General features: G+C 44.3%; 1 protein-coding gene across 1 annotated transcript; it reads left to right on the forward strand.

Moving 5' to 3' along the window:
* Positions 1-922: 922 nt before the first annotated feature.
* On the forward strand, positions 923-18494 carry LOC125888243 (period circadian protein homolog 2-like). The gene is made up of 22 exons (XM_049575476.1): positions 923-1074; positions 5480-6050; positions 7354-7446; positions 7588-7742; positions 7871-7992; positions 8141-8342; positions 9382-9433; positions 9777-9919; positions 10213-10291; positions 10419-10525; positions 11306-11459; positions 11578-11686; positions 11773-12052; positions 12223-12376; positions 12468-12604; positions 12747-12953; positions 13064-13309; positions 13433-14559; positions 14665-14881; positions 15048-15279; positions 15416-15566; positions 15668-18494. Exons 2-22 carry the CDS (start codon positions 5596-5598, stop codon positions 15821-15823), a joined length of 4578 nt encoding a protein of 1525 aa, XP_049431433.1. The 5' UTR covers positions 923-1074; positions 5480-5595; the 3' UTR covers positions 15824-18494.
* The last annotated feature ends 410 nt before the right edge of the window (positions 18495-18904 follow it).

Raw genomic sequence — 18904 nt, forward strand, 5'->3', positions numbered from 1 at the left:
ACCTGTGCATTCATCTTCACCTCGGAGCAACAAGAAAAGATGCATCTGAGGATGTCAGGGTGTCTAGAAGCAACACAGGGCAATAAGAAATATGTTATATAACTTGGAGCAAGGTCTCTCAGGGCTTTGTAAGTCATCAATAACATCTTGAAATCAATTCTAAAAGCAACAGGTAACCAGGGTGGGGAAGCCAAGACTGGTGTGATGTGGTCATGTTTTCTAGATTCTGGCAGCAGAGCTCTTTGGATGAGCTGGAGGCGCGAGACAGACATTTCATACGTGCTTTATGGAGAAAAGGCAGCATCAGTGAAGTGCAGTTACAGCTGTGACGCAGGCTACTGTGGAAAACATGGACTTTGCGCCTTTAGCTTGGAGATGCACTCCCAGAGTTGCATCAACATGTGTATTTAAAGTGTGTTTTTAAGGTTGTAATTTGTAATTCAGCTGCTGTGGGTGCAGTAGGTTGCGATATGGGACACTGCACCAGTGCGCATGGGGTTGAAATGTTTTATTTCCTGCAATGTGGCGTTACGCACACTAAAACCGAGGCGAATTAAACGTGTTATTGTCTAATATTTAATATATTTTATTATTTCCTGGTTGTGTCCGCTGCAGACTTTCACACTTATGTAACTTCAACACTCGATACGTTGTTTTACAGCCGGCGTAGTCGTAACTACTCCAGCCTCACACTGCACGATACACACAACATGGGATTCCACGTGCAGTGGATGGCTTGTTTATATAAAACGACGGACAGCGCGCTGCACCAATGACTGAGCGCGACTGCAATGCCGTCATCTTCGCCATAGAAACCCTTAGTTTTGCACCAATGGAAACACACCAAAGGCGGAGCCTGAATTGAGGTCGAGCGCTGAGCTCTGTCATTGGTCAGCGGCTACGTGCCGTAGAAAGCCGGGGAGGAACCGCCGACTACTGTGTCAACTCGTCTGAAGTCAGCCTCTCATTGAGGAATACTGGAGCTTTAACCTGAGTGTTTTATCCACTGCTTGGTTTTATTTTTACCCGACAACCAGGACAACAAGAAAGGGGATTTTTATCTCGACAACACAGGTTGGTGTGCTTCTTTTTCGCCTCTAAATTGCAGCAAAAATTGAAAAACGAGCACAAAAAAATAAGTTGCATAACGTAATTCGATCTGCGCATGCGCGAATTTGTGGATTGCTCTACTTTTTGTACTTTTATAACCCAAAAATGCCGGTGGGAGATGTTTTCTACACTCGTGGAGACGGGAAATGTCTGCTTTAGTGAAGTGGGTCCTCAGTGGTGAAATTAGTGATGTTTGGTGGCCGGTTTTGAGCGCTGTGGTTACTTTTACATAACTGTGTCAGTGTACCGTGCAGTGGATTGCAGGTCAACGTGTGTGTGGATTTTGAATAGCAGGTCAATGGAGTTAGATGGGGGAAGGGATGTTTGCTCCCATTACAAATATGTTTTTATCGTGTTATCTTTAATTTAACATTGATGTCGCGTTGCGTTGTCTTTACATGAAGCATGATAGGCACTGTAAAATTACCAGTGGGTCATAAAATGTGTTTATATCAATGTTTTCCATGTTTCTGTGTCAGTTGGTAGGACTCAGAGAAAGCTTTGGCAGCTTGGCATTGTCTTATTTTAACATGTATCACCTGAGAAAACTGCTCTATTCCAATATATTAAATATAATTATGTCAAATATCATTTGGTGGACTTATATAAATGGATTATAATTTCCAAGCAAGTAGGTTTATTTTCAGTTTACTGCTTTCCTGTGGAGGCCCACTGTACTCACACACACATACACAGGAAACAGTTGGCCCCTGCCTTTCCACCTGTGGATTTTATGTTGACATTACAATGCTGTTAAATTAATATGATCTGGATATTGATGCTGGACCTTTATGAGATAACCTCAGCTGGACTTTGAGCTGATGTTGACTTCTGATTACGGCAAATATGTCACCTTCATATGACCACACAGAAAGCTGCTGGGAGGTTTCCTGCAATGGAAAATAGTACTTAACTCTCAGTGACATTCTTTCAGCTTGGAGGAAGGTACTTTGCATCACACCACTGTTACAAAACATTCCCATACCAGTAGATGCTGCGATCATCGTTATAACTATTATTAATTTTGTGGTTTTAGTGATGTTATTATGACGTGTAAGGTAAAAGATTCATGTAATAATAGAAAGATGTGTTGTAGACTGGCAGATATGTGATGTAACTCTGCTATGATGCCATTTAAATGAAATGCAGGAGCAGACTGTACATTATTAAAGATTAAAAACACTCAAAAATCACATTAGAATATGTGCAGACACTTTGCAGTCTTCCTGTCCACTTTAAATAACACTGGATTAATGTTTATGCCCTGAGATTACACTGTTTGTGTAAATGATAAACAGGAGTAATTCCCCACCTTCACATTTTTTAATCTTTCTCACATTCTATCATTAACTATACATACGTAACACCTGTCTCAAATTCCATTCTCAAATGCACTTCAGAAGCAGGGTAGCCGGCTACAAGTGAAAGCATGTAGTTTTATGAAACAGGGCTACCACTGCTCGGTGCTGCGCTGAAGCCACATCCATGTGACTGGAGCAGCATTGTATAATGCCTGAGATCTGTGCTAGTGGAGAGGGCGCGCTCACTGAAACTGGTTTCTGAGCTGTAAGCTGAGGGAGCTCAGTTTCATTATATCACTCAACAGCTATGTTTTGAGGGATACATATTTGTGTGGGCATATCTGGGAGAGTTTTGAGGATTTGGGGAGAGCACTTGGATAATCTCGCCTGCTGTCCTGTGAGGTCAAGTGGGAAAGGTGTCCCTGGGTAAGCTTGTATATGATTGCATGTTCTTTTAAAGTTTAAACAGTTAGATATAGACAGGAAATTGACTGGGGTTATGGTTTGTTTTTATGACTGCTACGGTCAAGCCAATATAATGGTTGTCAAGTGTTGAATGTTTTCATTATAACGCAGTTTTTTTAAAGGGAAAAATAATTGCAAACTTCATAATATTGCAGATCTTGATATCTTCTGTGTTTGGCAACAGTTTTATCGTGTTAACATAGTTTTCCCGTGTTTTGTAGCATCTATTTTCGGCTCCTCAAGGACATAATACTCTGCTGCATACAGTTAACACTGTTTCCAGTAATCTGACTGAGTAATATGAAATGACATGCTGAGTTATACAATGTTTACAATCTTCTTTTATGATTTTTTGTGCAGTGTTATAAGCTTTAACAAGTGCACTACAATGAGCCTGTGTTACTGTTTTCATCTTTCCAACCTGACCCCTGACTTCCCCCTTATTGGCTGACATCACCTGTTGTCACTCCAAGCTCTGCTGATTGGTCATTTGCAGCAGCCAATAGAAAGTTCTCTCAGTCTGTTAAACCCTCTGTTAAAAGAGTGGGTCATGTCCTAAGGTGGCAGTGGGTGTGTGGGCGGCTGGAAACAAAGTCTACCAGGTTTTTTTTGTAGATCTTTAAAACAGGAAAAATCCTCCCTAAAACTTGGAAAGTTATGTAAATGAGCTTATGTAAAGGAGAGAAGAATAGACAAGCTGAATTTGCAGTCTTATATAAATAGCTGCACTCTGATCTTGGAAAGCAGGAAAATAGAGAAATATTTTGGATTTGGCTTCAGTACCTGTTGCCAGTGTGGCGTAAGCGGACGTTAATAGCTCCAATACTGCTGGTCTGTTGGAGAGGGTGTAGGAGGAGGAGGAGGAGGAGGCTTCAGAGCGCTTTTATATTTATATGAATCAAGTTTATTTTAGAGATTGAATACGATTTTTATTCCTCCAAATGTTTATGAATAGTCTTTTTAATTGTTGTTTTCCAAATGCAAGTGAAACTCAAACTGTGTTTACAATGTGGACGCTCTGGACTGTTATCGAGCTGGCAGTTGTCTGAGGTGACTTATGTAATTACTGAATATGATATTAATGATAGAAGGATAATGTTGCGAGAGGCACGTTGCGCATCTTTGTATGTTTCTGCATGGGCTAAAACTAATAGGTTGTTTTCTGACCGTCCCATTCCCGTATCTCAGGAGAGCGTAGAGGGAATTTCATTACATTTGGAACAAACGTTCACTTGAACTACAGGTTGAATTGATTAGAATCTGGTGATCAGGTTAGCCGTACCATATATGAAGGTAATGCCATGGCTGCAGAGGCTGTGGGTTCGATGCCAGCCTGCAGCCCTTTGCTGCATGTCATCCCCTAACTCTGTCTCTCCACCCTTTGCACCCCCATTCTATCCCAAAAACAAAAACAAATTAACCTTGAAGAAGAAAGAATTTGGTGGTCAAAGGTCACTGCTACCTCCCAAAACATGTTTTTGGCCCTAATTTAAGAAGTCATACCCTAGTCACGACAATATGTCACATTTTAAATGTATAATAATAGAATTAAATGATGAAGCGATGACATTTTGTATTCAAAAAGTCAAAGGTCAGCATCACTGTGACATCATAGCATTCTGCAACAACACTTTTCTGGCCATTACTCAAAGCCATAACAGAAGGGAAGACATTTGGCCAGACACTGGACTGGTGACATTAATCTTCTGCATCCACCTTAAAAACTTTTATTCACTGAAATCGTCTATGTCATTATAGTGATAGCGGTCATATATGCCACAACATATATTATGTGAGTTTGGACAGACAGAGATGCACACTACAACTCGATGATTGAGACAGTAATTCTAGTTTATATTGTTGGTTGATTCAGGGGCACTGCACCGTGTTACATAAGACTACGTCTGTTTGATTTAGACTGAAGTGAATGTTGACAATGCATCAACACATCGGTTTATCATCTGCTTGTGTGGGAGCCGTGTCCTTAGCATCAATGATGATGATACTGTTGTGAGGGAGAGTCATTTTCTAACCAGAGCTTGGTTGTCAGATTTTCCTCCTGACTGTTAATTAGTTCATTTGGGAAGGGCCAGGCCGGCGGCTGCAGAGAAGACAGGTTGATTAGTGCAATTTATTTGAAAGTATGTTGTCTCTCTTACGTCTAAAATTGTCCTGATACTTTGTGCAAGGCGAAGGTCTTTGTGTTGGTTCAGAGCTGTGTTTTCATCTCCGCAGACTCACCTTTCATATGAAAAAGCTCTTTTGAAAAATTGCGCCGGATTAAACTGGTCTGGATCTTGAAAGGGCAAACAACGGCCTATTTACTGAGCAGACCTTTAGAGGGATGGGTGGCTGCAGCCTCTGTGTGAAATTGTGTGTGTGTTCGTGTCTGTCCCGCTGTGCCCCTTCTTTATCATTGACTTTTAAAAATGCTGCGATCCAAGGCTACACTGTGTGATCAGATCAAAGCAGCGGCTAATCCCCATTGATTGCTGTTTATTTTAGGACTGTATGTTACTATTGATCTACCAACTATAGAAGTGCACTGTATTGTAAGGGGTATGTGTGAGTTAATCCACCTGTGTTTTATTTTCCTCCTGTAGGCTGCATCGCCACATCTGAGGCATCAACTCCATTTACACGCAAGTGCCACGGGCTTCATGGCAGTGCGATGTGGAAGGTAACTTAGTCTCGCATCTTTTGCCTCTTGGTTCACCTCATGTCTGAGGACAGTGATCCAAAGCACTGCCTGTACTCAACCCTGGAGGGGCGTGAGAGGAACCGGGAAAGGATCGGCTTCCAGTTGGAAGAAGAGGAAGGCTCTCCCTGCGGCGCCATCAGCCAACTTCACCGCATGGCCAACAGCTACAGCGAGGGATGCGGCGGGCAGGACGGGGTTGAACTAGAAGCGGAGTTGGGATTGGCCTCCGAGGGCAGCGACAGCAGCCACGAGCACCCAGCCTCGCCGCGCTCCCCTCATGATGACAGAAAGCGGCCACGCCCGCCCTTACACGAGGACGTAGAGATGGGTGGCAGCGGCTCGAGTGGGAGTGGGACTGAGTCCCATGGTAACGAGTCGCATGGCAATGAGTCCCATGGCAATGAGTCTGTGGGCAGCTCAAATGGCAATGGCAAGGATTCTGCTCTATTGGAGTCTTCAGGGAGCAACAAGAGGTGAGGGCACACCAAATGCACTGAATCATGGTAAATGAGGTTTTTTCCCACCACCATGGGGGAGCGGACCATCTAGGTCACGGAAGTAAGGTTCATTAAATGTAATAGACGGGCCATTTTCTCCTCTGTGAGTCATTGTCGGTCTGAGTCATTGTTGTAGTCTAGCAGCGACTGTCTGAGACTGAGGAAAGCAGCAGGTAGGCTATTTTATTTCTGGTTATGACACAGATAATGACTATATTTACATGCACATTGATATTTACTATAAGTCAGAAAATGACAAGAGTTCTATACAGGTTAGGGAAACAGCATATTTTCGGAACTTAGCTTTGTCCGATTAAGACGTGGGATTTCTGGTATCACGCAGCGCATTTGTAATATGTGTCTCAGTTGGGATTTATACCACGATTTGCAACACAAACAATAGTAGTGATAACTTTGTGCCTTTTTGTTATTAGCATTCGAGCGGCACATCACAGAAAAAAAAATCTCTGGGCTACAAAAGGCACCACAGAGTAGTTGTAGTTAGCTGACAGCCACCCAGCTGTGCAGGCGTCACCAGAAACGGATTTGGCGGCAGATGACGCCCGAGAGGGATTGACGTGCTGTCAGCTGATGATTGTACTCTGCTTCCCTCCGCTTTGTGCCCTCATCTCCTACAGCGGCTCACTTAAATTTGAAGATATTGACGTGTCCTCCTTTGCTGCCGCATTGCATAAATCAAATTGTCAGGTTTCTTTTTTTTATCACTCTATCAGAATCACACTGCAGTCTTAAGGCCTGTAGATGAGCGGTAATTTTTAAACAGCAATTTAAAGACAAGATTTGTTCGTACAGACCTGTTCCATGTGAAAAGGAGACATTGTTATGTAACCCGTTTAAAAACATTTAGGGAGAATATGACTTGGTATTTCTCACAATCTTTTCTTCACATTTCCAAATTGGCATTTCACAATTTTCTTTATATTCTTTTTGTGTATTTTTAAGTATTAATTAAGGCTTAATTATCTGAGATAATAGAGAAACCACCTGGTTCTTTACTTGAGCCACTACATTTCAAACCCAGGGAGGGGAATGTTTGACACGTCTGCTAGTTCCTTGATAAGCTACTGTCCATATTCGTAAAGACCACTTTATACAGATGGTATACTTGTGGTGTTCTGGGTACATTCTTCAACTCTAAGTCCTTGACTCACTTCACATGTTTAGTCTTACCTTTTGTTTTGGCGCTCTCACTGTTCTTTCATTATATTGCTGTTTGTGGTCCTTCTTCAACAACACGACATGTCGTTTATGGTTACAGCTCAAACTCTCACAGCCCCTCGCCGCCAAGCAGCTCCAACGCCTTCAGTCTGGTGAGCTCAGAGCAGGACAACCCCTCCACCAGCGGCTGCAGGTTAGCAAGGACATGTCTTACTTGTTACCCCTCATGATTCAGTTTGAATCACATGCTGGTAGCACCTTCTCATGGTGTAAAAGCACCGATGAGGCCTTGTAATTCTGACACGCGTGTATCTGTCTCATGCCTACCCTGCAGCAGTGAACAGTCAGCCAAAGCGAAGACACAAAAGGAGCTCTTCAAGACCCTCAAGGAGCTGAAGATGCACTTGCCGTCAGAAAAGAGGAGCAAGGGCAAATCCAGCACAGTCAACACGCTTAAATATGCGCTGCGATGTGTCAAACAGGTGAAAGGTAAGACTCCATGCAAGTGTTCATGCATGTTCTCACATCAGTAATGTCAACTGTCCATTGATGCATAAAGTGATGTTTCTTTGGTAATTACCCATTTAAATTAAAATGCTCTTCTCTTTGTTCTGCAGCCAATGAGGAATACTACCAGATGCTAATGGTTAATGACAGTCAGCCTCCAGGGTTCGATGTATCGTCCTACACCATCGAAGAAATCAACAGCATCACCTCTGAGTACACCGTCAAAAACACTGTAAGCACCTCTGACCTTCACTTCTAAGTCTGTAATGCAAGAGGAGACATCTTCAGTGCTTAGAACATCTTGAAATAGAAACACACCTAACTAACACCTAACAACCTAAACCTTTGTTTTGTTTTTTCGTATTTTTTTTTACCCGCAGGATATTTTTGCTGTAGCCGTCTCACTCATCACGGGGAAAATTGTTTACATCTCGGACCAGGCGGCGTCCATCTTGAACTGCAAGCGAGAAGTGTTTAACAATGCCAAGTTTGTGGAGTTCCTGACACCTCAGGACGTCAGCGTGTTCTACAGCTTCACCACCCCCTACCGCCTGCCCTCATGGAGCATGTGCACCGGAGCAGGTACAAGCTACCTCTAACAGGAAGAAGTTTTTGGGTTCAGCTGTTTTTATGTGGTCTACAGGGCTGTATTCAACTCAGAGTTATGTCAGTCAAATTAGACATGATGTGAAACAGCTGCTTGGTCTCCAACTGGTGATTTGAATCTCCAACTTTCATGGGGCAGCCCTAATCTACAATACAGATTTAGAAATTTCACCCTACTGAAATCAACTAATATTTATTTATAAGTGGGCCGACACGGGGTTCGACATTGTGGTCATGGATGCTAGAGTCTCATCACCCACAAAGGTCACGTGGGAAACCCACACTCACATCACTTGGACACACACCAGCATCTATTTCCTGAGCATGACCCACCCCCGCACACATGCTCGTACACACATAGCACATATTTCATTAACATGCTCAATCACACATTGGTGAATGCACGCCTACTCACACACACCTGCCGCATATTTTCTGAGGACATAATAGCACGTTGCTGCAGTCAGAAGCTCTTGAGTTAGCAATTAACATGGTGCACCTGTGGAAATCTGATGCAAAGCACTGCAGAAACTCCTACGATTTGAGAGTTGACATTTTCTTGTTGTTGACTCTTTGTCTTAGGGAGGTTAATAGGAGTAGATAGATTTCTAAAAATCTGCTAAAAACAAATTTGAGAGATGTCGATCTGCATCAAAATATGCAATCCTTAAATCAGTTTTCTAGCTGTAGTTGGTTTCGTAGTTACTGTAACTGTTACAATTCAGTGATGTCGAAGTCGTGATGTTTGGCAGAAGCTGCTTGAAAATGTCTGAAAACCTTTTCCAAGTGCTCTGACTACAATGAGTCTTCAATTTTCAGTTGCATAACTGTAGAAAACTTTTACAGTGCCTCTTTTGCTTTTTTACACAATCTATGGAAGTGAAACAAACTTCTCTGGTTCTGTCAACAGTGTGTTGAATATACACAGATGACTAACAGATGGCCTGTTTGGAGGTACTCAATCCAATGCATCCGGTGTTGTACTCATCCCACCTTCTCCCTGTCTTTCATTCAGACTCCTCTCCCACGGAGTGCATGCAGGAGAAGTCCTTCTTTTGCCGCATCAGGTGAGTGACAGCAACCGGCGCTGTCTCTGATTCGATAGTTTCCTGCTCAAACGAGCTCTGAGTCAGCACAGGGATGATAGAGAGGAGTGAGGAAGTCAGCAGCTGTGAGCTTTGAATCTGTTTCTCCATCTAGTGGCCAGATGGGGTGTTGCAGCTGCAGTGATCATGTTGTCATATGATAAGATTAGTGGGCAGGCTTGATGTATATTAGAAACTATTCAGGAAGTCCATGCAGGCTGATTATTTTTCTTAGATATCCAGGCAAAATGTGAATTTCATTTTGAAATTTAATACACCAATTATATGAAACAGTATTATAATGGTGTGTGTATGTGTGTTGTAGTGGTGGTAAGGAGCGTGAAGGGGATCTGCAGTACTATCCTTTCCGCATGACTCCATACCTGATGAAAGTCCAGGATGCTGAGCTGGCTGAGGAGCAGTTCTGCTGCCTCCTGCTGGCGGAGAGGGTGCACTCTGGATACGAAGGTGATGCCTGCGAGCACACACACACACACACACACACACACACACACACACATGCTGTTTCACACACATTTCTGGTGTTAATTTTACTATGACGATTACTTAAATATATCAGTTATACCACAGTTCCCTTGTGTTACCAACTAGAGTTAATCGTAGTTGTGTGACTATGTATTTTTTCCCCTTTCTTGGCTATACATTGATGTCACAAACATTAGCTCCTGCACATGTTCAATAAGCACCATTTGCCGATTTGTTGTGTAAGTCAATTAATTGTTTTCCTTCTGTTTCCACAGCACCCAGAATCCCTCCTGACAAGAGAATCTTCACCACCACACACACACCTAACTGTGTGTTCCAGGATGTGGATGAGAGGTGAGTTGACGGAGCCCCACAGAAAACACACACTTATACAACACATTACAAGATGTCACATTGTGTATTCGAGCTGCTGCCCTCTGTTGAACAAACTTGTTGTAACACGCTGTTGTTTCTCCATCAGGGCTGTACCTCTGTTGGGTTACCTCCCTCAGGACCTGATCGGGACCCCCGTGCTTCTCAATCTGCACCCAAGTGACCGGCCCTTGATGCTGGCTGTGCATCGCAAAAGTAAGAACCCCTTTCATTCATGTGATTTCATTAAAGAATGGGCACAGCATCAGTGCAGAGATGAATTTGGCATCCACAGTTCCAGATTGTAGTTGCCACATTCATGATTTCCCAGTTAAAGATACTTTGACAAGTAGCAGTGATGTTGCGAGGTACGTCTTCGACACATTGAAATTCAAAAGGGTAACATTATTGACCAAATTTCAGAAAGGTTACCCTAATCACCCCACAGTGGACTTTAGTCTGACTGGTTTTATATGAAATAATCTGCAGACTGGATCTACAGCCCAGCTGCTGGAAACAGCTGCTCAACTGGCAGATGTCCTGGGGACAAACAGCACTGTCACTCCGACTTTATATGTCCATTTATTGCCACTGCTGAAATACATTTCTACTTAATACTTACACAGTTTATCACTTTTGTGCTGATTTTGTTGGACACATGTTCACATGGAGTCCAACATGCTAGTTTAGCATTAACATGAGCCTCAGATAGCTAAATCTTGCCACATATCTACAGTTTATAACAGTTAACATGAGTTTAACACTACAATGTGCCAAAAAACAATGAATTTTATTGGGGACCCATTGAAATAGCCCCTCTGGGTCCGAGATGACTCATCTCATCAAAACCAATCAACATCGCTGAAACAGAAAAGAGCCTGTGTTGATCTCCCGCTCAATGTACACTCAAAGAAAAATATTTTAATTATCTAACTTGTGCTTTAAACCTTTTGTGTTGCTCAGCTCTCACTCACACACTCTACCTTGTGTTGACAGTTCTGCAGTATGCCGGTCAGCCATTCGACCACTCCTCGATCCGTTTCTGTGCAAGAAACGGTGAGTACATCACCCTTGACACCAGCTGGTCCAGCTTCGTCAACCCCTGGAGTCGCAAGGTCTCCTTTGTCATAGGCAGGCACAAAGTCCGCATGTGAGTATATTTATGTTGAAGCTATGTTTTAGCTGAGGTTTTTTGTCATCAGTGGTGGTGTGTTGGGATATATTTCACTTTGAACCTTCTGACTGACTGTGGTCTGTGGGTTTTTCAGGGGTCCTGTGAATGAAGATGTCTTTGCAGCACCAGCTTTCCACGGAGGGAAGATGATGGACTCAGACATCCAGGAAATTAGTGAACAGATCCATAGGCTGCTACTCCAAGTATGTACCCACACAAACACTTAAATGAAATACACATTTCCCTGCATGCGTTTGTCCATTTCTGTAACAACCTTTCTTGTCTGCAGCCGGTCCACAACATGGGCTCCAGTGGCTATGGTAGCCACGGCAGCAATGGTTCCCACGAGCAGCTGGTGAGCATCAGCTCGTCAAGTGAGAGCAACGGGAACATCTTGGGGGCGAACACAGTGGAGGAGACAAGCAAGACCAAGCCTCCTAGGACGTTCCAGGAGATTTGTAAAGGGGTTCATATGATGAAGAACCAAGACTCCCAGGTCTGCCTGCGCTCCCCTCCCCCTTCACCATCACCGTCACCATCCAAGCCCGAGCATAAAAAGACCATTGACAGTGAGTCCAGTTCAGTATCACCAAATGGGTACCATTCTGTGGTTGCTTTGACTCCAAGTTCTTAACAAGGAGTGCATTTGTGCTTGTTCCCCTAAAACATTTCAAATCAAACAGAAACAGAGCAAATATATTTTATATTTTCTGACGTTTTCTTTTCCCTTCCTCTCCAGCCGCAGTTCAGAAGAGTCCAGCGTCACGTCTGAAAGACTCGATTCCCTCTCTGCACGTCAGAGACAGCGCTGCAGCCAGCATGGAGGACTTCCCCTGCAAAGATCAGACTGTCTGCTCCTACCAGCAGATCAGCTGCCTCGACAGTGTCATCAGGTACGGCTTGGAGTTTTATTCATGAATGATGATAGTTTGAAGACTTGTTTAAAGCGTGCACTCTCTGATTAACTGCATATCTGTTCCTCAGGTACCTGGAGAGTTGTAACATCCCAATCACGGTGAAGAGGAAGTACCAGTTCTCAACCAATACCACCTCCTCCAACTCTGATGACGACAAGAAGAGCTCAGAGGACGGCATGCAAGTGCCTCAGGATACCAACCCAGGTATGTGCACACCATACATCTGATCACACATGTCACACAGGATATCACATTCAATTTTGCAAAGAAAAACCCTGTTGATAGGAATTGGACTGTAATTTTCTGTGGCTTGGAGCTAACAGAGGATTACTCTCTCCCCATCCAGATCCTTTGATGCTAGACACCCAGCCAGGCCTGTCAAACATGAAAGCACCCAAGAAGCCTTCATCTGGGGCAGCTGCTGTGGTGGGAGGCCCCCTGGCACCCCTCACCCTGCCCAGCAAGGCTGAGAGCGTGGTTTCAATTCCCTCGCAGTGCAGCTACAGCAGCACCATCGTCCACGTGGGAGACAAGAAGCCTCAGCCAGAGTCTGGTGAGTGTCAGGTTCTTTACATAACTGATGTTGGACATTTTTTATCAAAGTGCGAGATTTAAAAAAAAGTTCTGTTAGACTGATGTTCATGTCTCTGATTCCTTCTACAGAGATTATCGAAGACGTGGCAGAGAGCCCTGCTCCCCCGGCTCTGCCTGTCAGCGTGGTGTCTCCGCCCAGCCAGGAGAAGGAGGCCTACAAGCGGCTGGGACTGACCAAACAGGTGCTCGCTGCACACACCCAGAAAGAAGAGCAGGCCTTCCTCAACCGCTGCAGAGAGCTCCGCAATACCAGGACCTTCCAGAAGGACTATTCCACGTATCTGCACAAGCAGAGGGGTCCAGTCAATGCTGAAGGTACACTGAACATTTAATAGTGACCACATGAAATTAAAATGCTTTAAAAGATTATGACTGTTAATCCTTTTCTATTATATCTGAAAAACAACCCTCTGACTTCTTCTCCATGTGTCACCTTAGAAACATCTGCACTACGAGGTGCAGCCAAACAGGGCACCACCAGGCCCGAGACCACTGCCAAGAAGGGCAACCGTAACAGGAAGTCCAAGAAGCCGCGGATGAAGCATCCTGATTCATCAGACAGCGCAGTATCAAACCGAAAACCCCGTCCACCTCTCCAGGGTCTCAACCAAACCTCATGGTCCCCGTCAGAAGCATCCCAATCCGCTTTTAACGTCTCCTATCCAGCCATGGTGCCTGCCTACCCGCTCTACCCTCCTGCACCTGCAGCCCCAGCACAGGCCCCCCGCCCTGACCCCTCCCTTTCCACAGGCTTTGGAGAGGGGCAGAGCACCCAAGCTCCACCCTCTGCTGCTCCATTTGCTGCACCCATTGTTACACCTGTGGTGGCCCTGGTGCTACCCAACTACCTCTTCCCCCAAATAGGACAGTTAGGTCAGATGGGGCAGCTGGGGGCTGCTCCTAGACCAACGTTTTTCCCTGAGCAGACGCAGGCACAGCCTGCGTATGCTACTCAGCAGCCCTTTCAGCCACCACAGCCACCCTTTGCCATGCAAACACAACCCCCCTTCACCAGCCAACAGCCGTTCCCTGTGCAGACTGCCTTTACCCCCCAGCAGCAATTCCAACCCGCTCAGACCCCCTTCACTACCCAGCAACCTTTCCAGGCCTCTCAAACCCCCTTCACTACCCAGCAGCCCTTCCAGGCTCCTCAGACTGCCTACAATACCCAGCAGGCCTTCGCTGCCCAGCCTTCTTTCCCAGTGCAGACACAGTTTGTGGCTCAGCCCCCTTATCCATCTCAGCCTTTCCCCTATAGCCTAGCCTCCGAGCCCCCCAAAGCTATGGCTGTGGAGCCCCGAGAAGGGGGGGCTTCACGCTCCTCCACCCCAGCCTCTGGAGCGAGGGAGCCTGCGACGTCTCCACCACTGTTTGAGTCACGGTGCAGCTCGCCTCTGCAGCTCAATCTGCTGAGCATGGAGGAGGGACAGCGCTCGGTGGAACGGCAGGACAGTGCAGCGCCCCTTCTTGGGTGCCTGGGCATCAGTTCAGTAGCAGCATCAGGAGCAGCCGGGTCAGCAGGGGAGAAGAGCGGAGGCACAGCCAAGACTGAAGGCCACCAACAGGTGAGTCACAGTATATTCAATGATAGAAAGAAAACAAATTTTGGATACACACACTGACACATAAAGCCTGTCGCAGTGCTGATGGATTGCTGCCTTGTGTTTCAGGTGGAGTCTCCAGGAGATGGGGCTCAGAGTGACGGAAACTCCTCATCCTGCGACTTGCTGGACATCCTGCTACAGGAGCAGGAGGACTCCCACTCTGGGACCGGATCAGCCACCTCTGGCTCCATGGGCTCAGGGTCAGGCTCCGGATCAGGCTCAGGATTGGGCTCAGGCTGCAACGGCTGTGGTACATCTAGTGGAGCGTCTGGCAGCAGAACAGGTCAGTAGAGAAACACCCAAGCCTGATAACGTAAACTTTTATCTATGCTACTTCGTACTAACACTTGTTTCTGGTAAGTTGGTATAAACAAACATAACATTTCCTATGAATAGTATGTGTTTGAGTCTATTTTTGACTTTTTCCTTGTCTCTAAAACTGTGTACAGGGAGCAGCCACACCAGCAAATACTTTGGCAGTGTTGACTCTCTGGAACACGACCCTAAGTCTAAAACCAAGAAGAGAGGCGAAGGAGGCTCTGAGAGCAGCCAGTCGCAGACCAAGGTCTCCTCCCAGGGCGAGGGAGACCATTTAATCAAATTCGTTCTCCAGGAGCCTCTCTGGCTGCTGATGGCCAATGCTGACGACAAAGTCATGATGACGTATCAAATGCCGTCCAGGTGAGTCACTGACTGGGATTCAGTATTATTTTAGGGGTAAAAAGAAAAGGCCTATAATGCAACAAAAGACAGAAGTGAAGAAAGCCAAATGTGAAATTCAGATGTATTCAGTTTATTGTTTTTTGGTGATCCACAGGGACATTCAGAGGGTTCTACGAGAAGACAAGGAGAGGCTGCGGCAGATGCATAAGAGCCAGCCTCACTTCTCCAAAGACCAGCGACGAGAGCTAGTGGAGGAACACCCCTGGATGAGGCGGGGAGGTTTACCTGCTGCCATCAATGTGAAGGTCAGGACCACACACACATTGTGTATCTCACATATACATATATAGTTGTGAAAAAAATTGTCACATTTAAATGTATTTAATATCGGCCCGTGTGTGTTCAGGAGTGTGTCTACTGCGAGGACGCGGCAGCAGCCCCCATCGAGGAAGACCTGCCGCACATGGACATGAATGAGCTGGGCGAGGAACTGGGCCAAGAGGGCCAGAATGCCCAAAGCCAATCAGAGGAGTCTCAGCCTCAACCAGATGCTGGCTCGTGAAGACACACTCAGCCAGCAGGGGGACTCACTCGACCAGTCAGGGACTTTCATGATGCACACACACACAGACTTTGTGGATGTGAGACCAACAGCTGTGTGCCTGGCCATCCTCACAAACACACACAAACACACAGCATGACCTCAAGCATAAAACTGTTGTTGCCATCGTGGTGAATATGAGGATGCGTGCGGCTCCTGTGATCATGTGTGTGAGTTGTGCTGAGGACTGCTGCTGAAACGCAGTTCTTCATGCCCCCATACAGGGGGCAGTGTACTATATGAGGGTCAGGCATACAAAGGCCCTCATCAAGTACTTTTGCCAGCTTACTTTCTCTCACACACACATTTTCTCTCATTGAAAGGACCTGGGCCCAGTTTGTGTGGTCTGTGACCTTTGGTCTCCCACATAAATGTATTTTTTATTTGACTGTTTCCCCATCCTCTTTGTTGGGGGCAGCGCTTAACAGCAACGTGAGCAATTATTATTCTAAGAAAAAAAAAAGACAAGGATAATAGTTAATGGACCTTTTTAAACTTCATATATATGAATTTTAAAGAATTTTATTTTATTATTTCATAATGTTTGTGTTTTCTTGTTTTCAAGCCCCTCAACCCCCCTTTTGTTTTCCCATTTTGAACTATGAAGAATAGTTGTGGTGTTGGATGATGTCGGCTGGGTCAAAGGGCAGGCACCGCCACTTTTGTATCATGGAAGAGTTTTTATCTCTACTCTCTGAACCTGCAACATCCAGGTGCAGAGCAGTGGTTGCACCCGACTGGGCAGCCAACAGAATGACATGGAGGTTGATTATAATCATCCTCAACAGAGACAGTCTAATACAAAGCGAGAGCTATTCATTTAACTAAGTATCTTATTTATTTTCTACCAGATAATGTATCGAGAATAGATTGTTTTGAGCTAAAGCCAAATCCATTCTTACAGTTCTTATATGTATTAATACTACACATGCATCAAAAGCAAAGTCAAAGTTACATTACTCTGACAACTATAAACTGGAGTTAGCATGTCTATTTCACAGAATAAGCTCTAAGTGTTTTAGGCCTCTGTAGACCTTAAAAAAACACAGGTGCTAGGAACAAGTGGGCGTCATCGGAGATTAAAAAGCCGCTGAATTATATTTTGTTTGAAACGATCAACAGCAAGAAGTTGACTCGTGAAAAGAAGAGGTCGAAACACAGCACAGAAACCTGAGGCTGCAAATCAAATGTTTTTATGTCATTTAAACTTACAAGGTCCTTCGGATTGGCATTCCCCTTTCAACATCTGTTTCTATCTTTATATGACGTATTTTGTCTTTAACGACACAGGAGTATTCATGTACATTGCAGAATATTGCAAATATTGTTGAGTAATATTCTTTTTTGTCAATATGGTGCAGCTCTACTACAAAATGTCATTTTTAGAACAAATCCATGAGACATCTGGGATTTCTACATTATGGAAAAATGACAATGTGTCATCTGCTCATTTTCTCACTGAGCTGGTTTTCCATGCTGAGAAACTTTGTATACACTATTGGCACCAAAATTCTCTAAATCTTAAGTCTCTGCAGGTGTGTGTGCTGCAGTACAGATTCTTAAAGCTGTTGTTCAGTGGGATGTTTGAGACTGTGTTCTCAACAGAGGTCGAAACTGAGCATTAGCACTTAGATATGAGAGTACAGCGGGGAAAGAAACAGCATTACAATTGTAGCAAACAAGGGGACCGTGTTGCCTGAGTAACCTTCCATACAAACCCGGGTTACACAGGGAATGGTGGCCATCTGTAACCATGCGGCCCCTCCTTATCTTACATGAAGTATTAAGGAAACTGTGACCTGCAGTGGCTCCATGTAGTCGAGGTAAACTGTAGGAATACTGGGAACAACTCTGGTGCTACGGCAGAGAAACTGAGGCAAGGCTTGTGAATGTAACACAGACTGGACCAAGAGCATCTCACTGGTTTGTTTTCATGATTTTATTTTATTTTTCATTCTTTTGTTCAATTTTTTTTTATTGCTATTTTTCTATTTGTTTTCTCTTGTGTGTTTGTTTGCGAAGGCAAGAGCTTTTTGAGTGTCATTGGGGACGGACCCTTACCTCTAATAAAACCCAGGTCATGTTACTGTAAGCAGAACATAGCATGTGTATGCATGTGGGCAAAGCGCAATGGACAGAGTGGTCAGATACTTCAGTGATTCCAGCTTGTGGACGCCTGTCTGCTTTCTGTTCCGATGGTAGGATGCACAGAGAGGACAGGCGCTTTTCACCACCTTTAGCAACCGCAGTCTGTCTCTGTCTTTTGTCTTTTTTCTGTGCGAAATATCTTGACGGGGGGCCTCCAACGCTCACTTGTGTATAAAAAAAATGGATGCAGAGAGTATGTAAGTTAATATTTAAGCCTTACCTTTTTCATAAGGCCTTACGTAGAGGAAGTCCATTTTAAAGTAAATACACAACAGTGGGCTGTTGGAAGCACCCTGATCTGTAAATGCATACACACGGTACTGGCACATGATGTTGTGTATGGTCATGTAAACTTGTTTCATTGCCACTATATGAGTATGTGGTATATTAAACTAGCACAGTACTGTGCATTTTGTAGGTGAGAAGATGTGTTGTTTGAAACATGTTTGAGAAACAATGTTGTAATAAAACTACAGAAATATAACTCTTGACTCAGATGTTTTTCTGCTCACTGCTCAACATTTCAACTTCACACATTGTTGGCTAGTAGAGGAAAGAAACTGAAAACACTGATGAGGAAATAAATGATAAACCTGAAAACAATTTCATACATAAAGTGAAACCATTATTTTGTAAGATTATATTAGAGGTTGCTAATTATATTCAGCATTCACACTATTGTGATCCAATTTATTCATTCTTCCATTTCCTTTCAGCATTTTTCTGTACACTTTTTTAAATGACTACTACCTCTGCATACTTTTAGCTACAGAAACAATTCAAAGCCTTCATAGCCTTGTGTTGCTGTAGAGGAAGGTTTGAAATACTGAAAGAAGATGAACTTAATGAACCATGAAATATATTAGGCAGAACCTTGAGTATGAAATGGAATCA

Source organism: Epinephelus fuscoguttatus, linkage group LG5 (assembly GCF_011397635.1).
Source record: "Epinephelus fuscoguttatus linkage group LG5, E.fuscoguttatus.final_Chr_v1".
NCBI classification, from domain to species: domain Eukaryota; kingdom Metazoa; phylum Chordata; class Actinopteri; order Perciformes; family Serranidae; genus Epinephelus; species Epinephelus fuscoguttatus.